Source organism: Trachinotus anak, unplaced genomic scaffold (assembly GCF_046630095.1).
Source record: "Trachinotus anak isolate AG129_WGS33_773 ecotype Australia unplaced genomic scaffold, CSIRO_AGI_Tana_v1 ptg000015l, whole genome shotgun sequence".
Lineage (NCBI taxonomy): Eukaryota > Metazoa > Chordata > Actinopteri > Carangiformes > Carangidae > Trachinotus > Trachinotus anak.
Window position 1 is genome coordinate 10,563,061 of NW_027273866.1, and position 13,397 is coordinate 10,576,457.

General features: G+C 40.5%; 1 protein-coding gene across 3 annotated transcripts in view; it reads left to right on the forward strand.

The window, feature by feature from the left end:
* Positions 1-13,350, forward strand: part of sptb (spectrin, beta, erythrocytic) — a 43,203-nt gene extending 29,853 nt beyond the window's left edge. For all 3 annotated transcript variants that reach the window (XM_071498133.1, XM_071498132.1, XM_071498134.1), the window contains 15 exons: positions 324-614; positions 971-1,101; positions 1,367-1,571; positions 2,116-2,339; positions 2,661-2,811; positions 3,774-4,018; positions 4,809-4,947; positions 5,310-5,394; positions 5,854-6,050; positions 6,586-6,668; positions 7,082-7,145; positions 7,458-7,714; positions 8,616-8,789; positions 9,719-9,761; positions 10,215-13,350. In XM_071498133.1, coding sequence (XP_071354234.1) covers positions 324-614; positions 971-1,101; positions 1,367-1,571; positions 2,116-2,339; positions 2,661-2,811; positions 3,774-4,018; positions 4,809-4,947; positions 5,310-5,394; positions 5,854-6,050; positions 6,586-6,668; positions 7,082-7,145; positions 7,458-7,714; positions 8,616-8,789; positions 9,719-9,761; positions 10,215-10,406 — 2,481 coding nt within the window. In that variant the 3' untranslated portion in view covers positions 10,407-13,350. The remainder of the gene's footprint in view (positions 1-323; positions 615-970; positions 1,102-1,366; positions 1,572-2,115; positions 2,340-2,660; positions 2,812-3,773; positions 4,019-4,808; positions 4,948-5,309; positions 5,395-5,853; positions 6,051-6,585; positions 6,669-7,081; positions 7,146-7,457; positions 7,715-8,615; positions 8,790-9,718; positions 9,762-10,214) is intronic.
* Positions 13,351-13,397: the final 47 nt, after the last annotated feature.

Consider the following 13,397-nt stretch of genomic DNA (forward strand, 5'->3'; position numbering starts at 1 on the left):
TAAGAAGCCGCAACTAGAGAATCTTTGCCACTATTTTTGATGGGAAAAAGATTAACATCGTTATGAATTATTCTCTGTTGATCAGCTAATCAATTAGTTGACTAGCTACTGCACTTGTCAATTGTAAGTCAAGATGGCCCCCTCCACTTGTACTGTCAAAACAGAGCGAACACCACATCACTAAATACATTTTTGTTTACCGTACAAGATACCAACACTATGTACATCCCAAAAGTCTACACTTTAACAGTTACGGAGGAAATACAGTGTAATTTGGACACTATCATATTGTCGCCGTGGCAATCCCGTTTTCTGTCCATCAGACATTACAGAGGGAGATCGAGGGCCACCAGCCTCGCGTGGATGAGGTCCTCGAGCGTGGAAGGAGGATGGCGGCCGCTGCCAACGCGGAGGGCAGACCGGAGGCAGAGCGAATCACAGACCAGCTGAAGGAGCTGGAGGAGGCGTGGGCACGGCTGCAGGACGAGATGGCTAAGCGCCGGGAGAGGCTGAGCGGCTCCAGCTTGGCCCAGCAGTACTACAACGACGCGGATGAGGCCGAAGCGTGGATTGGGGAGCAGGAGCTTTACATGATCGCTGACGAAAAGGCCAAGGTGAGGCGCAGAGATGGTACCAACACGTGAGAGACAAGGAAGCAGGCGCATTAACTCAGGGATGTGGCCGCAGATGTCTGAAAACCAGATCTTATTATCTAAATCAAAACACGGCATATCATGTTGTGCAAATAACAAGTGGCACTGCATGCATTACCATGATTACATGGTTAGGGCTTTCTTCAATTAAGTTGACACGCTTTTTATAATTGGCAGCCTCTATTGAGAGCTCATTTGAAGTACTTTGTTTTGCTTTGATGTGCAGCCTCCTGTCTCGTCTTCGCATAATTTCCTTGCTGTTTTTCTTCCACCTCCTCCTGATTGTTCCTCGTCCTGCTCTTCTCTCACCTCTCTAGGATGAGCAAAGTGCCATGCTGATGCTGAAGCGCCACATGATCCTCAAGCAGGCAGTCGATGACTACACCGACTCCATTCAGACGCTGGCTGACCGTGCCCAAAAGATGTTTGCAGAGGACCATCCTGATGGGTGTGTGCTTTAGAATCGTGATGTACATGCTGAAAAATGACATCTGAACTCACTGCAAAAGATGCTGATTCCCTCTTGTTGTCCCAGTCAGTTGTGGTTTGGGTTGATCAGAGAGACAAGCATGTAAAGTGTGATAATTCCTGTGTCCTTATCAAACGCCTCATCTAGAGTAAACCTAAATCCAATCTCTTTGCCCTCTTTCTCATTTTCTCCATCTTCCCTGCATCTCATTATCCTCCATTCTCTCCTTTTACCTTATCTGCAGCGAGGAGATCATCAGGCGTCAGGGCCAGGTGGATAAGCAGTACGCAGGGCTGAAGGAGCTGGCGGAGGACCGCAGGAGGAAGCTGGATCACACCTACCACCACTTCCTGCTGAGCCGAGAGGTGGAAGACCTGGAGCACTGGATCGCAGAGAGAGACGTGGTGGCCTCCTCTCAGGAGATGGGCCAGGACCTGGATCATGTCACGGTATTATACACAGGAAAACATGCACACACATGCAATTACATCTTATAAGAGCACACACAGGAGAGGTGTTCAGATCCATCTTTATGTTTACCTATTTCATGCTCAATCTAATTTTGAAGATGAAGCTATTTTTGATTAGGGAAGTATTCTTGCTGAGTTGAATTTCTACATTTAAGGGAACTGAAAAATCTAAACTAAGATGTGAATGATGAAAGCATCTCATAAATAACAAAAGAAACCCCCCAGATGCCTTTGCTGCAGTGCAGTTTTGCTGTTTTTTGGTTTAAAGTGATCACAGACCATCTGGTTTGCTGAACACATGAGCAAACACGATTTGCGAGGTTCATAGATATCACATGATTTCTTAGCAATTTAACTCAAAAATCTTTTTTCTTTCTTGTTGCCATATGGCCTGACAACTTGCTAATTGTCTTGTGCAGCTTTACGCCTGAAGGAACATCCCAACTTTCACACTAAAGAAAATACAATTTCTGCATCTGTTGTTACCATTTTTTTAAAAACATATCTATCTTTTCCCCTTCAGCTTCTGAGGGATAAGTTTAGAGACTTTGCGCGGGAGACGGGGATGGCGGGACAGGAGCGAGTGGACTTTGTCAACCAGACGATAGACGAGCTGATCGAAGCTGGTCACAGCGAAGCAGCCGCCATGGCAGAGTGGAAAGACGCCATCAATGACAGCTGGGCTGATCTGCTGGAGCTCATTGACACCCGTGCTCAACTCCTCACGGCATCTTACGAACTGCTCAAGTCAGTAAAACAGTATTGATGTACCAGACCATGAGCATGACGCCGCATACTTATTTGGATTGATGCGATTACATTTTTGTGTCTAATCCTGTAATGTGACATAACCTAATCTAAAACAAGTTAGAATGATATTGATATCTGGAGTATTTGTGCTGTGGCATGACTAATGACATTAAACCAGAAAACATCTGCATGCAATAATGTCATAAAGAATTCAACTCAAATATAATAACTGCATCAATTATAGTAAATGGGATGACAAATATGATGATAATGCACACAGAGCCAAACGTAGTGAGATAATTGATCTACTGCTCTCAGGTACTTTGATGATGGGAAGGAGTTGGTGGCTCAGATCCATGACAAGCAGAAAGAACTGCCTGAAGATGTGGGAGAGGACTTCAGCAAAGCCGAGTCTTTCCACAGAATGCACGCCGCCTTTGAGAGAGACATCACCGCTCTAGGCAAACAGGTACAACGCAGAGGATCGGCCTTTTTACTCTGATGAAACACAGCAGGCAGCGGCCAAAAGGCAAACTTTGATGATTCACATGTAGAGTGTAGAGTACAATATTTAAGGCAACTGTGAAAGGTCCAGTACAGGGATTCTTACAGTTTTGTTAGCCCATGAACCCCTTCTGTCTTGGATGAACGATAAGTTCTATACATGAAAAAAATTAAAGCTGCAGTAATCAATATTTTTATATCAGCAATGGGTCAAATTAATATATACAATGTGAAAGGGATCAACCTAGGGGATGAACCCACAGAGAATTATGATCCCACTTTGCAGTTTTTCAGCTCATTGTTTTGGTTTTATGGCCTGAAACTCTACTGTTTTTGGGTCATTCTTACTGCTCTAATCAAACCTGTAGAATAGTTTTATTGTATAGTTCAAAAACTCTGGTAAACCCACTGTACAACACTTGCCGAGCACTAAAGAGCAGATAGACCCGAACAACGCGAGTGACTTTCTGTTGAACATGGTTGAGCATTTAGCTACTATAGAGGGAGATATTTCCCTCAGGATTTGGAATGAAGGAAAAAAGCAAAAGGAGGATTAATAATGGACTCACCAGGTGTCTAGATTGCTAATGTTGGATGTAGGAATAAGCAGCTATGAACCACTGCTAACATGTTCACCATAACTTTGTAAAGTCATACTACGTCAATGTTGTGTTTACAGTTTCTGCTGCCCCCATGTGGTCAAAAAAATAGATAACTGCTGCTTTAATTAATATAAAATGTGAGCATTGACATTAGCGAAGTAGAGTAAATAGACTTTGCATTAAAAATATTTGGTACATAAAATTAAATTTGTTAAATAATTGGAAAATAAAGGCGAAAGCCTCAGTGAGAGAAAGGCTTTTTTTTTCTTTCTCTCCCGGTTAGTTTCTATATGACTCGGTAACTGACTGATTCTCCTTCTTCCAGGTTCAACAGTTCCAGGAGACAGCTGCAAGGCTTCATGCCCAGTACGCAGGGGACAGGGCGGACGCCATCCAGGCCACAGAGCGAGAGGTGGTGGAAGCCTGGAAGGGCCTGCTGGACGCCTGCGACGGCCGAAGGGCACAGCTGGTGGACACAGCTGAGAAGTTCCGCTTTTTCACTATGGTGCGAGACCTGATGGCCTGGATGGAGAGCATCATCCAGCAGATAGAGACTCAGGAGAAACCCAGGTGAGCCCGCCTCAGAGAAAGACTTCTGTTTGAAATCTATTCCATAATTTGTACTTTTTCTTCATTAAAATATTAATATTGATTTGCAAATTGCAGAAAGGCAGCTTTGTTCTCTAAAGGGAAATCAGATTGAGACAACTGAAAAACAACCTGAAACTATGCCCTTTGAGTATTTGAGTAAAATCGTTTTTTTAATGAGGATTTGTGTCTGTTCTACAGACACAAACTGTTGAAAAACCAGCTTGAAACCTTGACTTCTGAGTAACTGTTTTACTTTTCTTTCACATTTATAGATACAGATATCTGTGAAAACTATGCTATTAATATGCTATGCATTAAATACCTTATTTATAAGATTTTTCGTATTTGAAGGCTCAAATAAAAAAAAAATATATATCTTTCATATTATAAACTGTTGATTTAGTGCCATCAATTGAGTTTTAAAAATGTTGAATTTCTATCATAGCTTTAGTTCTTATGTGTATTGGTCAATAGCTGTACCGGTGGGTCCAAGTTGGTTTACTTGTTGTTAAACAATAATTAAGCCCAATATAAGGGACACAATAACCTTAATGAAAAAAATTCAGGTTATTAAAGGTGCACTATGTGATTTTTAAAAAAATTGTCCCATTCCAGAAAAAAAGCTATAATTCACCATGAACAGCAATGTTTTGCCATGCAGAAAAGAACCAGTTTATTATTGTTGCAGTTCTAGGTCTTACCAACAGAGGTAGATAAACTTCACAGATTACCTGTTATCACTTTATATGCCCTCCCCTGTGTGCATTAGGGATGTCTCATCAGTGGAGCTCCTGCAGAAGTACCACCAGGGGATCCGCTCAGAGATCGAGGCCAGGGGAGCCAAATTCAACGACTGCATAGACCTTGGAAAGGCCCTGCTGACACGCAAGCACCGAGACTCTGCTGAGGTGAGGCTTCAGCAGCAGAGACAGCTTCTTTTCACTCTCAACTGGGCCTCAAATTGCTGCTTTCATTAGATTTAATTACTTTTCTGGGAGTGATTGTTCTTGTCTGGCACAATGGAACCAATTGGATTGCCACGAAAGAAAAAACTCCACTCATCTTACACTCATCAGGGAGACTATAAAGCAAACACTAATTAGAAATGGAAAAGCCAAAAGAATTTAAATGAGCAATTGACCCCGGCCTGAATTTTACGTTCGGTTAATTACTTCACAATTCAAATTCTTAGAGGATAATAGCCAGTCTTGGAGCTGAGCTGTTTAATAATGCTGATATGTAACTGCGACTGTATAACTGCTTGTGTCAGATCAAAGAGAAGCTGGTGCAGCTGATGGAGAAAAGGAAGGAGATGATGTTCAAGTGGGACGACAGATGGGACTGGCTCAGACTCTGTGAGTAAAACTACACTTATCTTATTGGCCCTTACTCAAACCAAAAAACAAATCCTGCACATACATTATTCCTTTCGCCTTGTTTTCACAAATCAATGCTAAAGAGCCAGACTAACTGATGTGATCATGGTGATCATGTGATCAAAATCTCCATCAAATACTCCAATAAGCATCATTCTTTGCTGATAGTGTTTCTGTACAATAAAAACAATTTGCCCGATTTCTTCATTTTCCTAATTTTGTATAAGTGTTGATACTTTCTACACCTTCTGAAAATGTTCTCACTTTCCAAAATTGCCATATAATGTAAATCCTAGACTTTAACCCTAAATGTAACCTAAATCTAATGATGACCATAAAACCAAGTCTGGATTTATAAAAACCTGAAGGTTTCATTTTTAAACTGGTGATACTGTGAGATGAACACTATATAATGACCCCTGTCTACGCTCCATCCAGTGCTGGAGGTGTGTCAGTTTGCACGGGACGCCTCGGTGGCAGAGGCCTGGCTGATCGCTCAGGAGCCCTACGTGACCAGTCGAGACCTGGGCCACACTGTGGACGAGGTTGAGAAACTCCTCAAGAGGCACGAGGCCTTCGAGAAATCCACCGCCACCTGGGAGGAGCGCTTCTCTGCGCTGGAGCGCCTCACTACGGTACAGAGAAATCTTACACATTATTGACAATAATTTCATTACAAAAATATGAATCATAGCGTTGTAGCTGCTGGAAAACACAGCATTAACACTATGGTCTAGACAGAAACATACTGATTTGGAAATATTGTGTGATGCGTTAATAACAAATTGAACACCTTTTTCCCCCTAAGTAGCTTTAAGACTGTTAAAAACCCTTTATTCCAATGTGTTTGTTCCATGTTTATGCTGAGTGAAATATTTAAACCCACTGAAATCCCTCAGCAAGTAGACGCACTGGATGTATTTCAATCTGTAGATGTCCTGTGGATCAGTTTCTACACGTTTCCCTTCGCTAGAATTTAAATGAAGTTCTGTGAGTTTAAACAATATTTGGCTGCCAACCAGCTGGTCAATGAATATTAATGGGTTAAAAATAAACAAATATAAATATTAATGATATCTGAAGATGATACTGTTAATGTATGCAATGATGTTAACTCAATCAGAGCTAATAATGGATGAAGTACTGATTCCAGTTTATGCTGTGCTGCAGCTGGAGCTGTTGGAGCTGAGGAAGCAGCAACAGGAGATAGAGCAGTTCATTAAAGATGAGCAGCGCTCGGATAAGGACAGCAGGTACACACACACATGCACAAAAACACACAGGCTCCGCTGTGTATATGCACAGACACGCAAACTGTACACACATAATTATTTGGTGACAATCATCATGAAAGCTCTTTTAAAAGGACAAGTGTGTGACATTTTTTTTATTGCCAGCAAGCCCCATGAAAATACCAAAACCACCAATGAATTGATCCTAAGAAATATTGTATAGAGGTGGACAAACACATTGTTGGCTTTGGTCTTTCTCTGGGAATTTGTTTCCAATAACAAAAACACTGAATATCGCCAGCTTTATCCCTTAAACTTTCAAGCAGTCACACACCGCCTCTCCCTCTCTCTCTCACACACACAGTCACACACTTATTCACCTGCTGCTCTTAAAGGTCTCTAACGCAGACCCTTTGCTGCCCTCTTTTCTCCAGGAGAGAAGACACAGGCTTTGTAGAAGAATCTTCACAGCTCTATACTGTCGAGGAACAAACTCTGGTTGGTAACAGCTCCTGTCCTCTTTGCTCTATAATCCTGTGACCTCTGTCTAAGCACTGGATTTTTTTGAAAAAAGAAAACCAGCCTCTCTTTTGTGGTCTTTCAAAACCTTCTGAATTTAAAAGAGCTCCTTGACTTTTTTCTACACTTAAACAATGTTGAGAACCTTTTTTAAGCACTTTTTGAAATAATTACTGAGTCAAGGGCACACTCAGCTCTGCTCGCCTCTCTAAACATACAGGTAGATCGCTCAGTCATTTTTCTCCTCATTCTGTGTGTGTTGGTCTCCATTTCCATCTTTTTTTCCTCCAGTCTGCTTCTGGTACAGTTGAGCCCAGTTCGGGTCTGCTGGAGGGGGCTGCCGGTGACTCCACGGTACCCATAGAGTCAGAGATGAGAGAGAGTGGTTCTCTGGAGCTGGAGCCCTCTGTCTCAGTAGTGACCCCGAAAGAACCGGAGAGGGCTGCCACCATGCCCCTGGAGCCCCTCAGAGCCCATACTGTGCTGCTGGAGGGCACGCTGGGCCGCAAACATGACATGGAGGGCTCAGGAAAGAAGGCTTCAAACAGGTGAATCATAATGACTACAGTGCTGTTTTTGCCCATTTACTACTTACAATGTAGTCTTTACAACAGGACCAATTCCAGGTGTTCATTTGCTTCCATTAATTTCTGTGAGTTAGGTTGACAACTTGCTAACGTTCTTTCATCCATCAGTGAACATCAAGTCCGCCTCACATATTTAGACTTTTTAAGTCAATCTGCACCAAAACACTTTTACAACATTGACAAAAATAAATGCAGAGTTCACTTTCTCTGTGACGGCTTCAAATGACTCAAGTTTCAAATCTACAAAACTACAGGAAACCGGGGAACGATGGGAAAATAACAACCATATAAACAGCAAAAAATGTAAAGTAAGCCCATACTGATGTTAAACTGAGAGACACTCTACTCGCGCATGTGATCTGATTTACTGCAGGCATTTAGATGTGCACAGTTCAACATGGAGCTGATGAAAATGGAGATACTCTTTGTTCACAGCTGTAAAACAAAGTTTCAGTGATTTTTGAGTTTTTATACACGAACAGCAGCAATACCAAAAACCTACCATCTACCTCTTAACTTAAAGGTTAATGTCGATCATGATGCACTCTGTTGTAGCCACCTTTTATGATAATAAAGCATCTGTGTTTTTAATATAAAAAGTTGCTGTAAGTCAAATTTGATACACAAGCAACCCAAAAAAAGTTTTTCCCTGCCACATGACTGCTGTCTGACCAGGTCACGCTTGATCAAAGTTGATAAAAATTGATTAAAACTCGCAGTTGTTGCAGACCAATGAGCTGCTTCAGCTGCTCTCCTTATTTCTACTTAACTGAATTATTTCACTTTGCATTATTGTGAGAAATTAGCCACCTGAAATGATCAATATTAAAGTCCTCCTCTGCCCCCCTCTCCTCACTCTCAGATCATGGAACAACTTGTACTGTGTGCTGAAGCCAGGTCAGCTCTCAGCCTATAAGGACGCCAAAAGCTTTGGGCATGGAGTGACGTACCACGGCGAGGACCCTCTGCCCCTTAGTAACGCCAGCTGGGAGATCCTCACCAACTACAAGAAAAAGAAGCATGTCGCCAAACTACGGTGAGAATCCAAGCCAATCTTCAGTTTTTCTCAGTCGTCTCACTATTAAAGGAATAGTTTGACATTTTGGGAGATATGTTCATTTACTTTCTTGCCAACTGTTAGATAGGAAGATTGGTTTTACATCTCATATTTCTTTTCTATTTTGTAAAGTACATCCAGCTGCATTTTGTGTATGAAATGCGATATTTGAATAAAAGTTATTATTATTATTTGTGGGGTGGCTCCAGGAAGTCCTGCATATAACCCCCCCAGGAAGTGAATAAACCAATTTAGCAAAAGGTCAAACTATTCATTTAAAATCAATAATAAGATACTATGAGACTGGAGCAAAATGCAACCCAACTTTATAAATCTTTATGTAATACACATTATTTTTCAATAAATCATTTCTGGATTTCATTCTTGACTCTAAATGGAAGTGCTACAGATATTTTTGTAGCACTGAAGGACTGGTTGATGATTTGAAAAACTGTTTAAAGTAAATACGGGATGTTCTCGAGCTGCAATGTTAAAATGATTTTTCAAGCAAAAATGACAAACATTTGTTGGTTCCAGATTCTTAAATGTGAGAATTGTCCACTTTTCATGGTCTTACATTATAGTAAATTTTGTTTGTAGTCTTGGTTGGACAAAACAAGACATTTATTGATTTGATGATGTTGTCTTGTGCGCTATGATACTGTGGTGTGCATTTTTTACTTTTAATTTACTTCATTTTAATTGACCAAGAAACTAATTGGGAGATTAATCAATAAGGAAAATAACTGTTTATTGCAGCTTTGATTTCACTCACTTTTTTTCAAATATACAGACAGAAGTCAAAGTTAGACATCTGTCCCTTAGTTTACTGAAAACCGGGAATCTTTATTTTACTCTAATGGTCAAAAGGATAAATTTTTACCTTCACTTTCCTTTCTCTCTCCCAGTCTTGCTGATGGCAGTGAATATCTGTTCCAGTGTAAAGACGAGGTGAGTTTTTAAAAAACGGGGATACAACAATGAATAACTTTTCACAGCTTTCCATGAATCACTAGCCTGCATGTTACAGTCCCGGACTTCGGGCTCTATGATGTAATGTGTAAAATAGTGGTCACATGGTATAATGCTGCATACAGAACACGCATATTTACATTTCAGTTTGACCTCCGTGCCTATGTCTAAATCATGTTTCAGTTATTTATGTAAGCAAGGGACACAAATTAAGTTATTCACATTTCCTTCTGAATCAAAATCAGAAGTATTTAAGCAAGGTTGTGTTTATATATATTACCTTGAATGATCTATTAAAAAAGTCTCATTGTTAAAAACAGGATCACCCTTTACTTAAAATGACCAACAGACAAAAACACACACACTGTCCCACTGGAGATAGACTTCCCCTTCTAAGCTGTGGTGTGTGTATGTTTTTGTGTTTAATTTCAGGAGGAGCTCCAGCGTTGGAGCCAGGCCATGGACAAGGCCGTTCAGCCCCTGGCAGCGGAGGAGGCGTCGGGGCCCTCAGGGGCCAAGGCCCACAGCCTGCCCCCTCCCTCCTCCTCAGCTGCCCTCCCTGAGCCCAGCTCTGCCAAGAAAGACAAGGAGAAGAAATTCAGTCGCTTTGCCAAGAAGAAGTGAAAGGATATGGATGGGCCATCAGGAGGAGGGGGGGACAGGTTGCCAAGGCAACCTGGAAAGAGAAAGTAGTATTTGTGTACAATCAGTCAGAGCGAGCTTTTTATCACTAGATTTTTTATATTATTTTGCGAGAATTAACATAAATATTGTAGTTTAGGTTAAAGCCATCACTCTTTTGCCTGTATTTAAGTCAGTGTATCATTGCAAAGGTCCACTTTTTTCTTTGTGTTCTTTTTAACAAATGCCAAATTCAAAGCATTAAATGAAAGCACAGGAATGCTCCTTTCACACTCAACCAAAGAATGTTTGTAAAACTTTTGTTGTGTTACTTTTGCTGCAATTTTAGCTTTAGTGAGGCATGCTTTGATACAGCTATGTACGATATGAAGGCCTGTAATGAACGTAGGGTGACTCAAGAGTACTGAAGCGTACTTTTATTAATCTGCCTTATAAAATGGTTGTGAACTGTAATACTGTGCTGTTTGAATTTGGAGCACTAAACGCTACTCATAGAGTTAGAGTGAATTTGACGGGCTTTAAAATGCTTTGTAAATGCGGAGTAAAGACTTGGTGATGAGCAAACCGTAGTGCAGTGCTGTACGGTGCACATACACACCAAGTTTAATTGCAGGTATGCAAACTAAATGCTCTATGCACTGTGAAGGGTTTGACTGTTGAGATTTTAAATTGGTAACTTAACAACATACGAGCAGTCATGTGACACCACAATCAGTCTGTTTTGAATATAGACTATATTCTCAACTGAGCTGTGGCAGTAGTTATTTCTGTGAACTTGAAACATATTCAACACTTGTGTATTGAACCCTAAATTTCATATCTATTCATTAACATATATACATATACAGTATATATATCTGCAGATGCATGAAGTATGTTTTATGTTAGTTTGATATGGTGCTATTGTGATATTCTTGAACCTTAAATCGAGATCAGCTTGACCTGCCTTATTTGTCTTCAACTTTGGTTGAAATGTGTTGTCGGTATAAACAAAATCTGACGGGTGTTTCATAAAGGAGGCTCAGAAAAGCAGGTCTTATTGTGAAAAGCCTGCCTTCAAAAAAGCACAACAAACTGAACCAGGATTGGTTTATGTCATGGCTAACCTTAAACAACCTGAAATGATGACAGCACATGTTTAAAATAACACAGAGCATAAAATATTACAGCAAAAATAACAAAACTACCATAAAAAAAACTAAACAGAACATAACCTTTAGTATAATGTTGGGGGTCAGTGCTAAAAATGAATGTGTAGATCAACAAGATGCAATACCATTAAACAATGTTCAACTTATTTTCTGCACAAAATTAAGATAAATAGCATCTTTTAGAGACTAAAGTTCTCATCTTGATCTAAAGTTAAGCCTGAAAAACTAGACCAAGTTTGCTACTTTGGCAAGATAAGTTTCCGTGGTAACTCAGGCGAGACTTCCATGGATGCATGACTTAACAGACCAAGCAGGCATGGGCCCAGGGCTCAAACCCTCGTTGAGGTGACAGTTTACATTTCTTGTTTGAAAGTCAGTCTACAACTCCAAAAAGATGCAAAATGATCACAAAGCAAAACAACCACCAAACAACTACAGAGAGACACACATCAATCACAACAAGAAGCCAAAAGAGCCCAAATTGACTACAGAGATGCAAACAACTACAAAGAGATGCAAAACATCAATTAAGGGACACAAAATGACTGCAAAGGACTTGGCAACATGACTTTTGTCTCTTTCAGTTTAGGGGTCTTTCTCCAGTGTAGGAAGGGTGGGGGCTTATTTACATGTCTGTGCCCAGAGGCCTGTTTTTTATTTATCCAAGCTTGATTAAACCCCCTTTGTGAAAAAATGGGCCCTGTTTGCTGAATAAACCTTGTTTATCTGGCAGTCTTGCTTTATAAAACACCCCTCTGGTTTCACAAGCTAGATTTTATTTACCAGCAAACTTATCTACTATCATTTCTATCAACAGAAAAAAAAGCCTAGAGCGCTATTACGTTTTTACCATACCAACCAAAGTCTAAGACAGGCTGTGGGTCAGATGACTCTTAACTGCTTTTCCAAACCACACAACAGGACCAGGTATTCTCTTTATCTAAGGCGAGGATCATATAGTAGCAGTATGGAGCTGAGGGAACGTGTCTTTACTCTGAATGTAAGGGAAGAAATAATAAGGAAGAGAGAATTTGGTATATTTACGAGTATAGAACAATAAAGCCATTATAGAATAATACATTTTAATCGATGTATGCATACAGGAAATATAGAGTATGTACAGTATATGGAACTTCATTTAGAAAAGTTAATTTGTCACCTGGATGGTGGCTCACACACACTCACACTGCCGTCTTGCCTTGTACAGCGGGCTCTGTCCCTGAACTACGCTCTAACTCAAGTGACCTCATAGAAATGATGGAAGTCAGGTGTAGAAAGATTAGCGAGAATGTTCAGCTCGAGAGTTTTCCAGGAAACGTGGTAGCATCACAGTGATCTCTCTCTAGGTTATTTACATGAGAACAAAAGACTTATTAATTATATTATCGTCTCATGGCCGTCACAAACAAGTAATACAGATGTCTCAGTGTGCAGAGAGCCAGCAGAACGTTACGTCTGTGCTAAAATTACCAGGAGTCAAACTTTTCTCTTATAAACGCACCTTGAAATGGTTTGGAAAACTTGCGTCACATGTACTCAGTCTTGTTTTTAAATCGGTCACTATATCTGTGGTATCTCAGACCTTGACACTTCCTACTCTGTCACCTCTGTCCACTGAGTTTATTCTCCTCTCCTTCCCTACCTGCCTTTTCTGTTCAGTGGTTTTTAATCTGCATTTTGTACTCTCTAGCTATGTAAAATATCCAAAAATGTTGACAGGAAATATCAAATACATTTTGAGAGAATAAAGTTTAAAATAAACTCCTGAAACTGTCCAGTTTGGGTCCATTTATTGACCTCTTCAGCTCCTGTGCTAAATCTT